This window comes from Bos javanicus, chromosome 26 (assembly GCF_032452875.1).
Source record: "Bos javanicus breed banteng chromosome 26, ARS-OSU_banteng_1.0, whole genome shotgun sequence".
Taxonomy (NCBI): domain Eukaryota; kingdom Metazoa; phylum Chordata; class Mammalia; order Artiodactyla; family Bovidae; genus Bos; species Bos javanicus.
In genome coordinates, this window is record NC_083893.1 from 48781317 (window position 1) to 48801097 (window position 19781).

At 50.4% G+C, this 19781-nt stretch overlaps 1 protein-coding gene across 3 annotated transcripts in view; it reads left to right on the forward strand.

Annotated features, from left to right (window-relative positions):
- The window catches only part of GLRX3 (glutaredoxin 3), a 31289-nt gene extending 25019 nt beyond the window's left edge, over nt 1–6270 (forward strand). For all 3 annotated transcript variants that reach the window (XM_061403867.1, XM_061403868.1, XM_061403869.1), the window contains 3 exons: nt 1226–1265; nt 1373–1465; nt 6010–6270. In XM_061403867.1, the coding sequence (XP_061259851.1) occupies nt 1226–1265; nt 1373–1465; nt 6010–6060 (184 nt within the window). In that variant the 3' untranslated portion in view covers nt 6061–6270. The remainder of the gene's footprint in view (nt 1–1225; nt 1266–1372; nt 1466–6009) is intronic.
- The last annotated feature ends 13511 nt before the right edge of the window (nt 6271–19781 follow it).

A 19781-nucleotide genomic window follows, 5' to 3' on the forward strand; every position in this document is an offset into this window, starting at 1 on the left:
GTCTGTGTAAGCCGGATTGGATTGGAAGCACTAGTTCCCCCAGAGCAGGGAGCTTCTTGGGACAGAGTACCCTCCCGACTCCAGGCTGGCTGCACACCTCCTAGGGTCTGCTAACGTGGAGGACTGTGATCCTGCTGGAGCTGTTGGAATGTAGGGGGCGCTTCTAGCGCTCTATTCCTTTCCTCCATCCTTGCTCTTGTCTGTTGCTTCCATAGAAAAGACATGTGCCCCGAGGGGCTGAGCACCCAGTGTGCATTGGGGTGTGGGAGGCGCCCTTTACAGGGAACTTCAGGAGGCGTACTGGCAGCTGTGACTCGGTATACCTGTGTACATGTAGGCCCAGCACTTCTTAGATCCCTTATATCAGTGGGCAGTTCCAGAACTCAGTATTTTTATGATACTGTGTCAATTAGGAGATCTGCCTCTTTAGTTCAACTTGAAGGGAGACTTAAACTGTGGTTCTGTTTTTCTTTTTTTAATCTCTTTTGCTCTTCTTTCAAACATTACATTCTTGATACTTGTTGCTGATTTATCCTGTCAAGTTCTTTTTTTGACTCTTTCTTGCATTATGGACCATTTTCTTTGGAACTTGTGTATTAAGTAAACAGGATTTCCCTATGAAAATGGCTTTGGTTTTATGGACAATGAAATTCATTTTTTCATATGTGGCATTTTCTTTGGCCAGGTTTTGAAATTGCACGTACACTCAGTCTTCCTGCAGGGATCCAGTCATATATGCTTACTAATTCCTTGACCACCTTGTAATGAAATCCTCCTGAGTAGATGTGGTTGAATTTTCACTCATTTATACAAGTAGCGTTCATCACACAGCATAAAGCCACAGCACTTGCACTGGTTGTGTGCGTCGTGGAAATAGCACGTGTGTTCTGAAGTAGGTCATGCTCTGTGGAAGGCTCATTTCCAGAGGGGAGCTGGCTGGGGGTGTGTCCCCCAGCTGGTGAACTCCCAGCCTCCATCCCTGGGCGCCGCAGGGCTGCTCCCTCCTGCTCCCGAAGCAGAGAAAATCCAGAAAAATTTGTATCTTGGGATGACTTATTCTGTCAAGTACAAGACAGATAAAGAAGTAAAATAATTTGTTTTCCCCCAAATTTTGTTAGCAACAAAATAGTTTTACTTTTCTTGACTGTTTTTGAAACACCAAATAGAGTTTATAATTTTTGTCTAAAACTGTATTTCTTGTTAAAATGTTTTCTCCTTTTTGTAGGATTGAATATGAGACATTTGATATATTGGAGGATGAAGAAGTAAGTTCTGTGTTTTAGGTTTTGTTTTTTGTCTTAGTTTTAACCATTAGGATTGTCATTTATTCTAATCTGATAGGGCCATTTCAGAGTTCCTGTTGTTTCCATAGGTTCGGCAAGGATTAAAAGCTTACTCCAATTGGCCAACGTACCCTCAGCTGTATGTGAAGGGTGAGCTTGTCGGAGGACTGGACATCGTTAAGGTGAGGTCAGGAATCACTGGGAGCCTGAAGGAATGAAAGCCTGAGCGTGTATGAAAACTGTCGTTTCACTGGACTTGTCCTGGGCCTCGTGTCTGATCACTCCAGCCCAGAACTACCATCTCTCCGACAAGAATATCTTGTCTCTTACCTCTCACCTGAGCCAGTCAGAATCCGCCCCTCACTGTGTGGCCTCTCCTACCCACTAGGCCCTTTGCTCTGGCTCTGAGCAGCTGCCAGCCAGGGTCCCCAGAGAGACTCAGCACTCAGAGCAGCTCTGGGTGTGCCCAGTCTCCAGCCCTGATTCACTCACACTGTACTAAGTTCTCCCATGTTTTAGCTTCTTTCCACCCTGTCTCTACTTTGAATTTCCTTGCATAGTCCATATTTAAGTATGCTTTCTGTATCCTTCAGGCTCGTCTTGTCTGTGAATCTTAGATTTTTTCAGCCAGAAATGTTTGTTTTGCATCTGCTTCTGAAGTTCTCCTGCCCTGTTACATTTCTGTTACTATAATTTTATTACTTTCTAGTGTCATTTCAGTCGCCTTACTCCCATGTACTCGGTGACGGAGTAGAGAGTGCCAGGCCAAGGGCCGGGGGCCTGGGACACAGTGCTGGCCTGGCCCTGCCAGCTGTGCCACTGAGGCCTGAGGTCATTTCCAGGTCCCCCACTGGTTCTCAAATGCTGGGAAACTGGAGACCTGTGTCAGGTTGTCAGTGTATTTCAAGGACTCTGTTTCTTCTATGTGTTTGATGATGAATTTCCTTGTTTGGTTGGCTTTCAGTTCAGTCACTCAGTTGTGTCCGACTCTTTGGGACCCCATGGACTGCAGCACAGCAGGCTTCCTGTCCATCACCAACTCCCAGAGCTTGCTCAAACTCATGTCCATTGAGTCAGTGATGCCATCCAACCATCTCATCCTCTGTCGTCCCCTTCTCCTCCCGCCTTCAGTTTTTCCCAGCATCAGGGTTTTTTCCAAGGAGTTAGTTCTTTGCATTAGGTGGCCAAAGTATTGGAGTTTCAGCTTCAGCATCAGTCTTTCCAGTGAATATTCAGGGCTGATTTCCTTTAAGATTGACTGGTTTGATCTCTTTGCAGTCCAAAGGACTCTAAAGGATCTTCTGTAACAACACAGTTCAAAAGCATCAATACTTTGGCACTCAGCTTTCTTTGTGGTCCAACTCTCATATCCATACATGAAAACTGGAAAAACGATAGCTTTGAGTAGATGGATCTTAGTCGGCAAAGTAATGTCTCTGCTTTTTAGTATGCTGTCTGTGTTGGTCATAGCTTTTCTTCCAAGGAGCAAGCATCTTTTAATTTCATGACTGCAGTCACCATCTGCAGTGATTTTGGAGCCCAAGAAAAGAAAATCTGTCACTGTTTCCATTGTTTCCCCATCTATTTGCCATGAAGCAATGGGACCAGATGCCATCATCTTAGTTTTCTGAATGTTGAGTCTTAAGCCAGCTCTTTCACTTTCATCAAGAGGCTCTTTAGTTCCTCTTCACTGTCTGCCATAAGGGTGGTGTCATCTGCGTATCTGAGATTATTGATATTTCTCCCTGCAATCTTGATTCCAGCTTGTGCTTCCTCCAGCCCAGCATTTCTCATGATGTGCTCTGCATAGAAGTTAAATAAGCAGGATGACAGCATACAGCCTTGATGTGTTCCTCTCTCAATTTGGAACCACTCTGTTGTTCCATGTCTGGTTCTAACTGTTGCTTCTTGACCTGAATACAGATTTCTCAGGAGTCAGGTCAGGTGGTCTGGTATTCCCATCTCTTGATGAATTTTCCACAGTTTGTTGTGATCTACATAGTCAAAGACTTTGGCGTAATCAATAAAGCAGAAGTAGATGTTTTTTTGGAACTCTATTGCTTTTTCTATGACCCAACGGATATTGGCAATTTGATCTCTGGTTCCTCTGCCTTTTCTACATCCAGCTTGAACATCTGGAAGTTCATGGTTCATGTGTTGCTGAAGCCTGGCTTGGAGCATATTGAGCATTACTCTGCTAGCGTGTGAGATGAGTGCAATTGTGCGGTAGTTTGAGCATTCTTTGGCATTGCCTTTCTTTGGGATTGGAATGAAAATTGACCTTTTCCAGTCTTGTGGCTGTTGCAGAGTTTTCCAATTTTCCTGGCATATTGAGAGCAGCACTTTGACAGCAGCATCTTTTAGGATTTGAAATAGCTTAACTGGAATTCCATCACCTCCATTAACTTTGTTTGTAGTGATGCTTCCTAAGGCCCATTTGACTTCACATTCCAGGATGTCTGGCTCAAGATGACTGATGATACCATCGTGGTTATCTGGGTCATTAAGATCTTTTTTGTACTGTTCTTCTGTGTATTCTTGCCACCTCTTCTTACTATCTTCTGCTTCTGTTAGATACTGGCTTTAAGTAAATTCTAAGTGAATTTTAAACAGACATGACTTTGCTTATAGGATTTCCAGTCTAGAATGTAGGGCATCCCACCTGGTAGCATGCATGTGTTCTGGAGCTCTCCAGGGCAGCCCAGGACGACAGGGGGCAGCTGCAGCTTTAGCATCATGGACGCCTCCCTGGAGCCCCCTCTGGAGCCGCAGTGCGGGAGCGCGGTGGCAGCGGTGAGGCTGTGGGGCGGCCTCATGGAGGGGGGAGGATCGTATCTGAGGCCAGGTTCTTGATGTTGTAAGTGGAAAGCATGGAGTAAGTGCTGCTGCCTCTGGTTGTCTTATAACCTGCTGTCTGGTTGCTGTTGCCTCTCTACGTTTTTGACTTAACGCTGTCGTCCCATGAAGGAGCTCTGGCCCAGCCCTGGGGGCCTTCAGCGCTGAGTGCTGGCAGCTTTTCTGAGTCACAGAGCTGCGGTCCTGCGGTTTCACTGCCCAGGTTTTGTCTCCTGCTGAGTTCCAGGTTTGATGTCACACTTCTTGAGGAAGCCAGTGAACCATGTCCCCAGTAAACTCTCATTCCTGGAGGGAAGAAAACATACAACATAGTAGCTGAACAGCCCCGAGGCAGCAGAACTCGGTCTGCATTTGTTGTTCTGTATCTATTTGTGTTTGTGTGAGACACAGGCAGTGTGCGGAGCCCAGACGCTCCAGAGCCTGTTCTTGTCTGAAGGTCTGTAGCCTGTCCCTCAGCCACTGCAGCTCTGGGGGAGATGCAGTCAAGATGTCTCATTTCACCCTGAAGCTGAGCTGCGTGGGCAGCTTCTTTTTAGGTGTGTAACAGTGTGTGTTACATGACTTCTTGTGTTCACCTGCTAAGAACTTACATGTCTGGAAATTTGTGATATTGGTAACAGTTTTCTGTGAGAAGGTAACGGGTTTGATGTTATGTTGCCATGTTGGTTTGTTCTGGCAGAGGGCAGCTCTTCATCTTTATGTCACTTAAAGCCTTAGCTGTGTTGCTGACGGCTCACCCCTGGCTTCCTCAGCGGGAGCCGTGAGTGCTGGTTTGGTTGAATGAGTGATAAGTGAATGGATTATCTGGTGACTGAGTGACTGCCATGCTGATGTCTGGAGAAAAACGTCGACTGGTTAGTATAGATGCAGAGAGCTAACATTAGCTCTGAAGAGTGGACAGTGCACCACTGCAGAGTTTGGGACGCAGAATCAGTTGAGAGTCAGGTGCTTCCCATAGGTCACTGCCTGACACCCTCCCAGCAGGTGAGGAAACAGACGGAAGTTAGGGGAGTGGTGTGCCCCCTCCTGGCCAGGGAGCCGTTGAGTCCCAGTCTTATGTCAGGACCACCAGCCACCCAGCCATCGAGCTGCACGGCCTGCTGCCTCCGAGTCGTGTGCTCCGAGGAGTCGTGCATGGCTTCTTGATGTCACCGGATGTGTGCTTGTTAAATGGGTACAGGATCCCAAGACCTGCCTGTCTGGGTTTAATCCAGAGAGAGTGCCAGTGGGTTTTAGTGGTTTGATTGATTGATGTTCATGAAGCTTAAGAATAACCTGAAATGTCCTGTCAAATTGTTTATATTAAACTAGAAAATCTTATTTATCCTCCACCATCACATTTTAAACTTGATGGCTGTGTTCCAATTTTAGATCTGAAAGATAGGCACAAACCCTTTCTGAATACTTAGCTTTTTAATGGTTTCTAGCCTTTACATGTACATACCAGTGCCTGGCTTTTCCAGGTTGGGTTGAAACCAAGAAGCCTCGTTACTGCCTGTTGGGCAGCAGGCGTCCTGTGCATTGTATCTGAGTGGACCTGATGTTCCTTCAATCACTTAAAAGTTCATTTTCCCTGTTAATTGCTGTTGTTTAAATAGGAAGCTTCACTGTTTTGCTCCAATTGCTGTGTTTGCTAATGCTGAAAAATCTGTGGGTTTTCGAACATCTTTTAACTCTAATTTTGTAAGGTGATAGTGTACCTGCGGTTTTTATGGCGGTGCCCTTAGTCTGAATGTGCTGGTAGACTGGAGTTTGCATCCAGTAAGGTGTTTCTTCAGGTTCTCTGATACAGATGCAGTCTGCCATTGTTTAGATGTTTTCATTTTCTATCTATACATATGCATGATATGGTTTCATTCTTTATTTTTAGGAACTGAAAGAAAACGGGGAGTTGCTGCCTATACTGAAAGGAGAAAATTAATGAACAGTAGACTTGGTGCCCACCACCGCAGGAAGGCTTCCTCCAGCGGAGCAGTTCATGATTTAGTCCTCAGGAATGGACTAGGAGGAGAAAATGCTCGTCCCCGGTTACGCTTTGTGTGTTTCACAAGGCTGTGCTAAATAACGTATGTGACCTTTTTTCCACCAAAAATAGAACGCAATAAACATCTTCAAGTTCAATTAAAAATAATTGTGTAAAAAAGTGTGTCTTTATAGTGATGTTAGGTTTGTAGTTACTGTAACTCACCCACTTTTCATCTCTTTTTCATCATCTGTGGGCATCTTGCAGTTAAGACATAGTCTTCAGAGAGTGGGGAACTTGAGAATCTGAACCACATCAGCATTTAGAGCCACTCATAGAGCAAACCAATGGCTCCCCTCACTGGCCAAAGATCTTTTTACAGCTCAGAAAATCCTGCTGCAGGCCTTTTTCTGAGCATCACTGAGCTGGGCCCTGGAGAAATGGCTGGGTCCACGTCGGCGTCTGTAGCCTCAGGACCTGTGTCAGCTCCAGCAGCGTGGCGCCTGGGAGCCTCCCGGGAGAGGGGGCTCCTCGGTGGGGTCAGCAGGCTTCTTCCGTAACTTGTCCAAGGATACAGTAGCCTGGCAGAGAGCAGGGCGGTGGTGCTGGGTTGGGTTACGCGTCACAGCATACTCTCATCTTTGCACTAAAAATACTGGTTTAGTCCTAAAATAAGTTGAGGACATCCAGAAGTCCATGAACATTTCAGTAGTATTTTTGATTCTGAATCTAACATGCTGAAAAAACAGTTGTTCCTTTAGGTCTCTGCCGTGCATGCCTTAAACAGATGGCTGAGTCCGTTGCCATGTTCTTAGACTCTGCCGGTACCTGAGGTACATGTTATCCTCATGGAGTTTTCCCTGCCTGTTGAGCTGGGTGGCTAAGGCTCCAGAAAATTGGTGTTTGTAAGGAAAGGGGCGCAGCAGCCAGCAGTTGGGGTAGGAGAGACGGGAGGAAGTGCAGGTAGTTCCGGCGCAGGTAAGGCTTCGCTCACCGGGGCGCTGGCACTTCCTGTCTCTCACGCGGCAGGCCGTCTCCCTGCTGTTGCATCGTGCAGAGAGGAGAGACGTGCTCCTCTGTGTCACACGTGGCCTTGCTTCCTGCCAACGCCCCTCATGGCTTAGTGTCTTATTGCCACTGTGTATAATTAGATGGGGCTCTTTTGGGCTCTTTTTTAGTCTATGAACTATGTTTTTCCACTTTGAAAATAACTGTATAAGCAAAACCTCTAAAATGCAGATGGAAATGCATTTTGACTGAAATTTTATTAAGCCATTGGCTCCATGGATGTGCGTGACTCATGGAGGGGCCCTGATTTCCTTTATCCCAAACCTAAACCGTCTAAGCCCCATGCCGCTTTTGTGACTTCTGCGCTCTCCATGGGCGCTGCCTGCCCTGTTGTATTTTCTACTAAGTCAGATTTTAACCTCACCTTATCCCAAGCAAAAGTATCTGCTGTCACAACAACGTGAAAAGAATTTTTTTTCCTCCTCCTCTTGTATATTCAAATAAAATGCGTAACTTTTGGCAAAAACTCTGACCTCCAATTAGGGAGCCACCCTTCTGCTCAGAGGTGTTACTCTGATAGTGTAAGATGCCACATGCGTTTTAGGACAGACTCCCTTCAGGGGACTCTTGCGTGATGAAGAGCTCTGGCAGTATCGTCCTCGGTTGAGCATCCGGTTTGAGTTGGGAGAGTTTTTGGGGAGTTGTCCCCGTGCTGAACATGAGGTTGACCTCTTGAGCCCTGTTAGCTGTTGGCTCCGTGGGCTCCAGGTATGTTGGAGTGACACTGGAGCAGATTTCTACCTTGCAGGTGTTTCTGGCTAGACGTCGGGAAGGCCAAGAGACCTTCGTGCAAACTGATAGCCATTCCTCACTGACTTCCTGGATGTATTTTGGGAGTAAGGCAGGTGATTCCTGTGCCCAGTGGAACTTCACCTTTCACAGGTCGACCCCGATCAGTCGCGCCTGCCCTAGTCATCACCTTTTGTCAGAGTTGTTGTCTTCTCTCTGGAGACAAAATAGTTCCCAGCATCCGAGAGATGTCAGAAGGCGACAGGGTGTCATCCAGATGCTACCTGAGGCCGAGCTCTGTTGGGAGCAGACCACGGGCTGGTGCTGTGTGAGGGCTCTAGTGAGCTCACATACTTGGTGAGCAAGTGTGCATGTGGATAGAATGGAGCAAGTCTATCCATTGCTGTCTGCCAGGGAGCAGGGGCCTCCCCACAGGCCGGCTCCGCCAGCTCCTCGCCTGCACAGTTCCCTGTGCTTGAATTCACTTGGGAATTCAGGGAGGCATGCTGGGCTGAGGGCTCGTGCCGGGCCAGGGGCCGGGAGTGGCGGGTCACTGCACAGGTGCTGAGGCCGCTGGCAGTGACTGCTGCTAGGACTTCATCTCTGGACCCTGGGGAGCCACACCTCCCGTCGTCCAGGTTGCTCTTCCGGGAACCAGGAGGGCTCACTAGGGAAGGGCAGGCAGCTCCGCTCTACCGTGTGTCCCGCCCTGAGGTAGCCTCCTGGTGAGGGTTCCTGGGGGATTGGTATCCACTTAGGGGAACAGCTTGCAGTAATGGACTTAAAAAATCCCAATAGGATTGCTTGATTTTTGAAAGGAGTTAGGAATTCAGGTGAGGAACTCAGGGAAATACGAGACTTATTAGCTTCAGGACCCAGTGCAGGGTTGGGCTTTTACATATGACTCCAGTATTGTACGACCCCTGAGACCTGAGGCTCGCCCCTTCCATGAGGCCGCCCCACCAAGGTGGATGGAATCAGACTGCCTTTCTGCCTGTGATGAGAAGTCCGGGGTGACTGGCCAGCACGCTCCGCTCTGGCTGTCCCTCTCCTGAGGCAGTGCGTCCTCAGGGAGGCAGTTCATCCCACCTCCTCCTTCATCGCTGTCACTCCTGTAGTCCAAGGACTGACCTGAAGAAGGCTGTAGACAAATGCGTTGAGACTCGCTCTAATAATGTCAGTGGTCCTTGGCAGGTTAAAGGACGGGGTGACCTTGCCCTGTGGTGACGGAGACCTCCTGTCATTCTGGGTCAGCGGGGCTCTTGACCTCTATCAGGAGCTTCAGGTCCCGCCCATCTTGACTGATGGAAGACTTGCTCAAGAAGGAAGAATTATTCTCCATTTTCAGACACCTACTGATGAGTTTGAAAAAGAGACTAAATTTTTAAAAAGCATATTTTTATAATTAGAAAATCTCAATTTTTGTTTTTTAAGAAAACAACTTTCCAGTCATGCAGAGCAGTTACAGTCAGTCAGTTGAGTCGCTCCGTCGTGTCCAACACTTTGTCACCCTGTGGACTGCAGCACGCCAGGCCTCCCTGACCATCACCAACTCCCGGAGTTTGCTCAAACTCATGTCCATCGAGTCAGTGATGCCATCCAACCATCTCATCCTCTGTCGTCCCCTTCTGCCTTCAATCTTTCTCAGCATCAGGGTTTTTTCAAATGAGTCAGTTCTTGACATCAGGTGGCCAAAGTATTGAGCTTCAGCTTCAGCATCAGTCTTTCCAATGAATATTCAGGACTGATTTCCTTTAGGATTGACTGGTTTGATCTCTTTGCAGTCCAAAGGACTCTCAAGAATCTTCTCCAGCACCACGGTTCAAAAGCATCAATTCTTCAGTACTCAGTTTTATTTATGGTCCAACTCCCGCATCCATACACAACTGGAAAAATCATAGCTTTGACTAGACGGACCTTTGTCGGCAAAGTGAATGTCTGCTTTTTAATATGCTGCCTAGGTTGGTCGTAGTTTTTCTTCCAAGGACCAAGTGTCTTTTAATTTCATGGCTGCAGTCACCATCTGCAGTGACTTTGTACCCCCCAAAAAGAAAGTCTGTCACTGCTTCCATTGTTTTCTCATCTATTTGCCATGAAGTGATGGGACTGGATGCCATGATCTTAGTTTTTTGAATGTTGAGTTTTAAGCCAACTATTTCACTCTCCTCTTTCACTTTCATCAAGAGGCTCTTTAATTCTTCTTCACTTTCTGCCATAAGGGTGGTGTCATCTGCATATCTGAGGTTATTGGTATTTCTTCTGGCAATTTTGATTCCAGCTTGTGCTTCATCCAGCCCAGCATGTCTTATGATGTACTCTGCATAGAAGTTAAATAAACAGGGTGACAATATACAGCCGTGATATACTTTTTGCCCAATTTGGAACCAGTCTGTTGTTCCATGTCCAGTTCTAACTGTTGCTTCTTGACCTGCATAGAGATTTCTCAAGAGGCAGGTCAGGTGGTCTGGTATCCCCATCTCTTGAAGACTTTTCCACAGTTTGTTGTGATCTACACAGTCAAAGGCTTTGGCGTAGTCAGTGAAGCAGATGTTTTTCTGGAATTCTCTTGCTTTTTCGATGATCCAATGGATGTTGGCAATTTGATTTCTGTTTCCTCTGCCTTTTCTAAATCCAGCTTGAATATCTGGAAGTTCTTGGTTCATGTACTGTTGAAGCCTAGCTTGGAGAATTTTGAGCATTATTTTGCTACTGTGTGAGATGAGTGCAATTGTGCAGTAGTTTGAATGTTCTTTGGCATTGCCCTTCACTGGGATTGGAAGGAAAACTGACCTTTTCCAGTCCTATGGCCACTGCAGAGTTTTCCAAATTTGCTGGCATATTGAGTGCAGCACTTTCACAGCATCACCTTTTAGGACTTGAAATAGCTTAGCTGGAATTCTATCACCTCCACTAGCTTTGTTTGTAGTGATGCTTCCTAAGGCTCACTTGACTTCACACTCCAGGATGTCTGGCTCTAGGTGAGTGATCACACCATCATGGTTATCTGGATCACTAAGATCTTTTTTGTACAGTTCTGTGTATTCTTGCCACCTCTTCTTAATATCTTCTGCTTCTGTTAGGTTAAACTTCTGCAGAGAAGTTTAGTTGACCTCAGAAATACCTGTAATGTGTTTAAAGCACTTGACACAGGTGATCATTACCTGCCTCATTGGAAGGAATTACAGAAATAAGACCAATCCTGTGGCCAAATCTGGAGAAGGACATGACAACCCATTCCACTATTCTTGCCTAGAGAATTCCCTGGACACAGGAGCCTGGTGAGCTGCTGTCCATGGGGTCACACAGAGTCGGACACAACTGAAGCAACTTAGCATGTATGCTTGCGTGGCCAAATCAGAAGTTCATAGCTTAAGACCAAAATATGAAACATGATTTCCGGCTTAATTTTTAATGAAAGTCAGTTTTCTTAAACTTGACAAAAGATACATGTTACCAAAATTCAAACATTTTTTTCCCCTGAAGGTGAAAGTGTTGACTCTTTGAGACCCCATGCAGCCCACCAAGGCTCCTCTCTCCATGGAATTCTCCAGACAAGAATACTGGAGTGGGTTGCCATTCCCTTCCCCAAGGGATCTTCCCTACCCAGGGACTGAACCTGGGTCTTCTGCATTGCAGGCACATTCTTTACCATCTGAGCCACCTTGCAGATAAATTCATTTTTTATACCACATGTCAGATGGTGAGTTGTAATGGATATATAAGTTGTTGCCTCATGCACCAAAATGGGTAATTTCAAAGACAGGGTTTTATAGTTCGTAGCCCCACACTGGTTTCAGAATTCCAGGGACTTTTGCATAGAGGTCTGTCCGTTATCTACCGATGTTCAGATCCGGAAGATGTGAGTTCAGCTGGCCAAAACAGGGAGGGTGTGTGTGGGGCATTGCCGGGCTCGCCACGCACCAGCTCAGCTGAGAACTCAGCATCCTCTGAGGTTGACTACAGGGTGTCTAAGTCACTCTGCAGGGGTCGGGGGCTGGCAGTGGGGTCTGAACCAGGAAGATGCTGACTCCAGCCCTGGGAACTGTGCTTTGGGCATCTTGATATGACAGCTTCAGCCGGAGGTCTTGGGCTTCCAAAATGACAGGACTTTTACCTCCATCAAGAATACTGTGGGTTTTTAAAATTAGGGGCCAGGACTCAGCACTTAGGACTGAAAGGGCCTCTCCTGTGCTCCCCCACTTTCATCTGAATGACTACCATTTGTGGATAATTTTTAATTATCTCCTAAGACAACACATTTTGTGTGAGTAAATTACAAGTTTCTCGTATGAATCCCTGGAGGTCAGAAGGGCAGACAGGGTTCCTGGTCACGTGTGGCTCTTAGAACGCCATTACCTTCTTTCTGTGTTTGAAGTAAGTTGTGGTCTGAGTGGAAAGCATGGCCTCGGGGCTGTGGGGTCACAGGTGTAACACGCACCCCTGCGCTTGCTCTGAGTCTTGAGGGCGTCCCGTGCATGGGGCACTGGGATTCTATGCTGTGTATGAACGGGGGGCAGGGGACATGTATGAATGCATGTCGTGGGCACCTCCTGTCCATACACATACGCTTGTCCTGTAGGACTTCAGTCGCTCAGTCGTGTTCAACTCTTTGCGACCCCATGGACTGCAGCACGCCAGGCCTCCCTGTCCATCACCAACTCCTGGAGTTTACTCAAACCCATGTCCATCGAGTCGGTGATACTATCCAACCATCTCATCCTCTGTCGTCCCCTTATCCTCTTGCCCTCAATCTTTCCCAGCATCAGGGTCTTTTCCAATGAATCAGTTCTTCACATCAGGTGACCAAAGTATTGGAGTTTCAGCTTCAGCATCAGTCCTTCCAGTGAACACCCAGGACTGATCTCCTTCAGGATGGACTGGTTGGATCTCCTTGCAGTCCAAGGGACTCTCAAGAATCTTCTCCAACACCGCAGTTCAAAAGCATCAATTCTTCCGGCGCTCAGCTCTTGATAGTCCAACTCTCAAATCCACACCTGGCTACTGACTATACATACAGGACTATAGTCCAACTCTCAGATCCACACAGGACTTCACTTAGCAAACCCAAGTCCAAAGGTACAGTGATGAAAAATTTCAAGGTGACGGGAGTGTTGAACAGTCTGGGTTCCCTGAGGGCGGGCCTGCCAGGGGTCCCTGCACAGGCTGAAGAAGCCTTGGGCGTGTGGTCTGTGGGGGATCAGTGTTCTTCCCTAGGGATCCTGTTAAAGAACCACAGGGTAACCACCAGCCTCGAGTCTTCTCTTTGAACTTTGAACTGTTCGCCAGGGAAACACAGCTTACCTTCAACATGGTCACTGGGTCCTGGCTCCTTGCTCAGTGTGCATCCCTGAGTTAGTGGCATGGTGTAATGACAGCTAGCCCCCACCCACCTGGTGCTGATCACATGTTGAGTCCTGTCCTATATATTTGATTCCATGAATCACTACTTCTCACAATAACCCTGTGAGGTGGGCATCATCAACCGCATTTTATACTTGGGGAAACAGCACGGAGAGGGTAAGCCACCTGCTCCAGGTCACACAGTACCCGGTGGAGCTGGCGTTTGGCCCTGGGTCACCTGGCCCCAGAGCTCATCCTACACATAGTGGAGTCACTGAATCAGCTCCTTCCCTGGTGACGCAGAGGGAAGCCATTCATGTTTCCAGGCGTCCAGAGGGGACTGAGCACAGGGCAGAGCGCTGGCCTGCTGAGCGGTCCTGCTGCCCTAACAGGGTGGAGAGCTGGTGTGGGGTGGGGGTGGGGGGGTGGGGGGTGGGGAGAAGACTGGATCAGAGGAGCTGCCTCCGTGAAGGCCAGTCTGTGGGAAGCCTGGGGCTTCTCGTGTAGAAACTGCTGAGGACTCGGCACAATGGGTGTCACAGGTGTCGTTTTTGTCGTGGGGGGAACAGGTGCAGAAATTTGCCAAAGTCTCCCCTCTAAGCGGGTGGTTGAGCTCCTAGGCCCCACGCCTCTGGACTGCAGCACAGGGTCATCACCAGCAAGTGCTGTGCTCAGACTGGGCTCCGGGCCAGTAGCCCCTTGGCTCTCCAATCGGCGGCTGTCGGCAAGACACCGTCTCTGTGCAGGGCGAGCCCCTCTCTGCCCAGTGGGTCCCGGCCGGGCGCGGTCACCCTGGCTGGGGCAGCCTGGGGAGCAGCAGGTGCTGATGGAGCAAGGCTCCGGCCCTCTGTGCAAACACTCAAGCGCTCTATCTAGGGAACACAGCGTTACTGTGTGTGTTCTCTTAACCTGATACACATACCCAGCCAGTGACCCGGAGGCCTACCCTTGAATTAGCCCTTGGAGAGCTGCTCGGGGGTCGTGGCAGATCGCCCCGCTCGGCCGCCCACCCTGTTTCCCTGTCTCTCCCACCCTGTTTCCCTGGCCATCCCAGAGGGCCGGTGCCCGGACTTGTGCAGGCCCTGCCCACCCAACCCGGGACGGGTGTGCGCCCTTGGGGGTGCACGGGGAAGGGGCACGCCGAGCACGTGCGGGGGGTGGGGGGCGTAGAGGGGTGCCGCACAGACAACTTTCTGGAGGGCTCGACCGCAGTGCACCCCGTCCTGGAGAGGTCAGCCCCAGGCGCTCCCTGCCTCTGGAGAGGTAAGTCCCGGTGAGCCCCTCTTCTTGGGGGGTGGGTCCCTGTGCGCCTGCCTTCTGGAAGGGCCGGCCTGGGCGCGTCCGTGCTGGCGGGGTTGGTGGGTGGGTGAGGGGTCTCCTCGCCCCTGGGGACGCGCAGCCTCTGAGCTTGGCCGGGGGGCCGCACTGCCCAGGAGGCCGCGCGCAGATACCGGCCCTGTAACCAGAGGTCGGAGAGCGTGGCCGGCTCTGCCTGGCTGGGGCGGGTCCCTGCCCCCGGACCCCCGTCCCCCGCCCCGCGTGCCGCGGTCGTAGCTCTACAGGGACGCCCCTCTGCTCCAGCCACAGGGCCCGGTGACCGCAGGCGACACCCAGGGCCCCGCGTGACGCCCGGGCGGCCTCGGGGGGACCAGGCCTGCACTGATGGTCACAGGCGCCAGGATGTCCTCCAGGGGCTCTCACGCGTCCGTTCTGCCGCCTGCAGAATCGCCCAGGCCGGCGCGCTCGCTCTCTAGCCGCTCCTGGATCGCAGGGCTCCGCGCTGCTCAGCTGCCGGCGGTTGGGCCGGGGGAGTGACGTCCACGTGGGCGGCGGCCCTGCGCGCGGGCGGAGACGGCGTGAGTCCACGCGGGGGCGCTGCTCTCCGCGCTCCGGGTTGGTGCGCGCCGCCCGCAGGGCCGGCCGCCGGGCGCCAGGGGGCGCGCGAGGACCGAGGCGCGCGTGGGAGCGGGTCCGGGAGCGCGCGCCGGGCCGTGTGCGCACGCGCGCGCGGGGGTTGGGGGAGGCACCGGAAGCCGGAGACTCTCGCGAGGGCGCCTCGCGCACTTGCTTGTGCAGGTGTCGCTCGTCGGCCTTACCTCTCTTCAGGCTTCCGCCCTGGGCCCGACCGTGGGCCTCATTTCCAGGCGAGCACACGGAGGCCGCGGTGCCCAGGGAGCCGGGACGACGACGACTCAGCCCCGCTGCCCCCCCGGCCCTCGGGGGTCCCAGGGACCTGGTCCCTCGGAGGCCTCTGGTCGGGGCGCCAGTGTCTGGGGAACAGGGCGCCCCCACAGGGCGGGCACCTGAGACCTCCGTCCTAGGGGGTCCTTGGGCGTCCCGGGGTCTGCACCTCTGTGGGGGAGCACCCTGCGACCCCTCCTTGCCCGGGTGGCCGCGGGGAGCCCCAGCCGGCACCCTCACAGCCCACCTGGTTTGTCCAGACGGCTCTTGGGGGGTGGGGCGCCTCGCTGCTGGTGACCCGCAGGGCCCTCCCAGGTGTGCTGCAGCGCGCAAGGACGGGCCTGGCTGGCCTCACCGCACACAGACCTCTGGCTGTTTTGGGTCAGCTTCCCCCGCCCTGAATCTTGTGTTTTAGCCTCAGAAGACCTTCCCTGTCCTACAAAGGGGGAGCTGAGGGACCTGGGGGGACAGTCGGGACCATCAGGGGTTAGTTGTTTTTTTTTAATTAATAGGCTTGATTTTTTTCAGACTAGTTTTAGGTTTACAGAAAACTGGGGCACAAAGTCCAGAGGGTTCCATATCCCCGTCAACACCCTGTTTTCTGTGTTATTAGCGTTTTACACCAGTATGGAAGATGTGCTATAGTTAATGAACCAATATTGATACATTATTATCAGATATAAGTTCATACCTCATTCACATTTTCTAACAATATGGACTTAACAGAAGCAGAAGATAAGAAGAGGTGGCAAGAATACACAGAACTGTACAAAAGAGATCCTAATGACCCAGATAACCACGATGGTGTGATCACTCACCTAGAGCCAGACATCCTGGAGTGTGAAGTCAAGTGGGCCTTAGTAACCATCACTGCAAACAAAGCTAGTGGAGGTGATGGAATTCCAGCTAAGCTACTTCAAGTCCTAAAAGGTGATGCTGTGAAAGTGCTGCACTCACTATGCCAGCAAATTTTGGAAAACTCTGCAGTGGCCACAGGACTGGAAAAGGTCAGTTTTCCTTCCAATCCCAAAGAAAGGCAATGCCAAAGAATGCTCAAACTACCGCACAATTGCACTCATCTCACACACTAGCAAAGGAATGCTCAAAATTCTCCAAGCTAGGCTTCAGCAGTATGTGAACTGAGAATGTCCGGATGTTCAAGCTGAATTTAGAAAAGGCAGAGGAACCAGAGATCAAATTGCCAAATTCTGTTGGATCATCGAAAAAGCAAGAGAATTCCAGAAAAACATCTGCTTTTGCTTCATTGACTACACTGAAGCCTTTGACTGTGTGGATCACAACAAACTGTGGGAAAGTCTTCAGGAGATGGGAATACCAGACCACCTGACCCACCTCCTGATAAAACTGTAGGCTGGTCAAGAAACAACAGTTAGAACTGGACACAGAATATAGACTGGTTCCAAAATGGGAAAGGAGTATATTAAGGCTGTATATTGTCACCCTGCTTATTTAACTTCTATGCAGAGTACATCATGTGAAATGGTGGACTGGATGAAGCACAAGATGGAATCAAGATTGCCAGAAGAAATATCAATAACCTCGTATATGGTAGTTGACACTATCCTGTGGCAGAAAGCGAAGCAGAACTAAAGAGCCTCTTGATAAAGATAGGAGAGTGAAAAAGCTGGCTTAAAACTCAACGTTCAGAAAACTAAGATTATGGCATCTCGTCCCATCACTTCATGGCAAATAGATGGGGAAACAATGGAAACAGTGACAGACTTTCTTTTCTTGGGCTCCAAAATCACTGCACATGATGACTGCAGCCATGAAATTAAAAGAGGCTTACTCCTTGGAAGAAAAGCTATGACTAACCTAGACAGCATATTAAAAAGCAGAGACATTACTTTGCCAACAAAGGTCCATATAGTCATGTACGGATGGGAGTTGGACCATAAAGAACTCTGAGCACCAAAGAATTGATACTTTTGAACTGTGGTGCTGGAGAAGACTCTTGAGAGTCCCTTGGACTGCAAGGAGAGCAAACCAGTCACTCCTAAAGGAAATCAGCTCTGACTATTCATTGGAAGGACTGATGCTGAAGCTGAAACTCCAGCATTTTGGCCACCTGATGGGAAGAACTAACTCATTGGAATAGACCTGATGCTGGGAAAGATTGAAGACAGAAGGAGAAGGGGGTGACAGAAGATGAGATGGTTGGATGGCATCACTGACATGAATTTGAGCAAGCTCTGGGAGATGGTGAAGGACAGGGAGGCCTGGTGTGCTGCAGTCCATGGGGTCACGAGTCAGACAGAGCTGAGTGACTAAACAACAAAGTTTTTACCTAGTGTTCTTTCTCTGTCCCAGGGTCCCATCCAGAATCCCACATTGACTCTTAGGGTTGTGTCTCCAGAGGCTCCTCTGGGCTGGGCAGTTTCTCAGACACTCCCTGTTTTTGATAAACTTAGCAGCTTGAGGAGTGCTGGGCAGGTGCTGCCCAGGAGTGCCAGGCAGGTGAGACATGTCTCTGTTGGGATTTGTCTGAGGTTTTTGTTGTGCTGAGATGAGGCTAAAGGAAGGGGGTGACAGAGGATGAGATGGTTGGATGGCATCACCGACTCAATGGACATGAGTTTGAGTAAACTCCGGGAGTTGGTGATGGACCGGGAGGCCTGGCGTGCTGTAGTTCATGGGGTTGCAAATAGTTGGACACAACTGAGCGACTGAACTGACCTGAGATGGGGCTGTGGTAGGAAAACCAGAGCCAAGTGTGCTTCTCATCATGTCCTACCTAGAGTATGGTCTGCATGTAACGCTGCTGATGGTGACTTTGGTCGCCTGGCTGAGGTCTGTCACGCCTCCACAGTCAAGCCACGGTTTTCCCTGGTCAGTGTCCTCTGGGAGAAAGCCATCTATACGGCCCACGTGTAAGGGGTGTCGTTAGGCAGAATATTGGAGTTCTACAAGGAGATTTTGGGAGATTTGTCTCTTTTCTCCATTAATTTTTCCAATAACATATTTATGTCGGTGTGGACTCAGGTATTTATTTTACACTTAAAAGGGTAGCGGGCAGTGTGATTTAAGATTGAGAAAGGCTGGTGGCCTATACATGGCTTTCATTGTATGAGCCACTGTTCTTGTCTGTTTTAAATGTTTCAAGTGAAGTGCATGGGAGATGAGTGTAGGGCTGATGTCCTGGGGCTGAACCAGGCTGGTGGACAGTCACTTCCCCATGTGCCCCCTTGGCAAGGATGACTGTACCCGCCCCTTCTCCCTGGCCCTGCCCCTTGTCTGTGGTCACGGCCGGGGTGACTGGGATGCAAGCCTGCTGCCCCTTGGCATCCAGAACCTTCTGTTTTCAGGGTCCTCACTCAGCTGACACAGATTGAGAGCGAGTCTGGGCCCTGCCGGTCCAGGCCGCCTCCCTTCCAGGTGCCCTGACTGGGCACTCGCCCTGCCCCGGCCTGGTCTGCATGGAGCCCGTGGGGAGCCATGTGGCCTGGCAAAGCCCTGGGCTGGACCCTGTTCCTCATATGATCTTCGGTCAGGTCTGTGTGCCCCAGCTGGAACCTCTGCCGGGGTTTGGGCCATACGGCATCCTGAGTGAGGCACGTCTGCAGGGGCCTGGCCCCTCTGCTGAACCTCCCGCCTCACTTGGATGGCTGCCCGCCTGTGCTGAAGGATGTGGACTCATTATCTTGTCTGTCTTGCGGGATGGTGTTAGCTTGGCAGTTAATAAAGGATTTTAATTAAAGAGGGAAGAATCATTTTGGCAAACTAGCCTCATTCACAAACTCAAATGACCCGTCAAAGTTATAAGTTGGGTTCATTTCCATCTGAGCCTCTGCTGTTTGCGGGGAGCTCAGCACAGAGCCTGGGGGTGATGCGGGCACCTGGGGGAACCCGACCCTGCCTCCTCCGCCCGAAGCCCAGGCAGCCATGCCATCCTTGCTGCTCCTGGCCTGTGGCCCCCGGCCCCCAGCAGGCCCCCACCTGCTCATCCCTTAAGGGATCCATCCTCCCTGTGGCCTTTTCTCTGAGTGCTGGCCGGCGGGGCTTTGACAAAACTGGAGATAATGGTAGGCTCACGAGCAAGGGTAAGAAGTAACAGGAGTCCTGGCTGTCCCTACCCGCTGCCCACGCAGGGTCAGGCTGACGGCCGCGACTCCGCCCTCTGACCTCCATCAGATCTCGCCTGTCCGTGTGCCCTGCTGTGTGCCTGTGTGTGTGTGCTCTTGGGGGTCCCCGTGCATGCATGTGTGTGTGTGGGCATGTGCACGTGTCTAGTTCTCTGCCCTTTACCACACGTGTGAACTCATGCACCCATGCCCACTGGCAGGACACAGAACAGCCTGTTCCCCACGGGGCTCCCTGCTGCTGCCCCTGCGTGCCCAGGG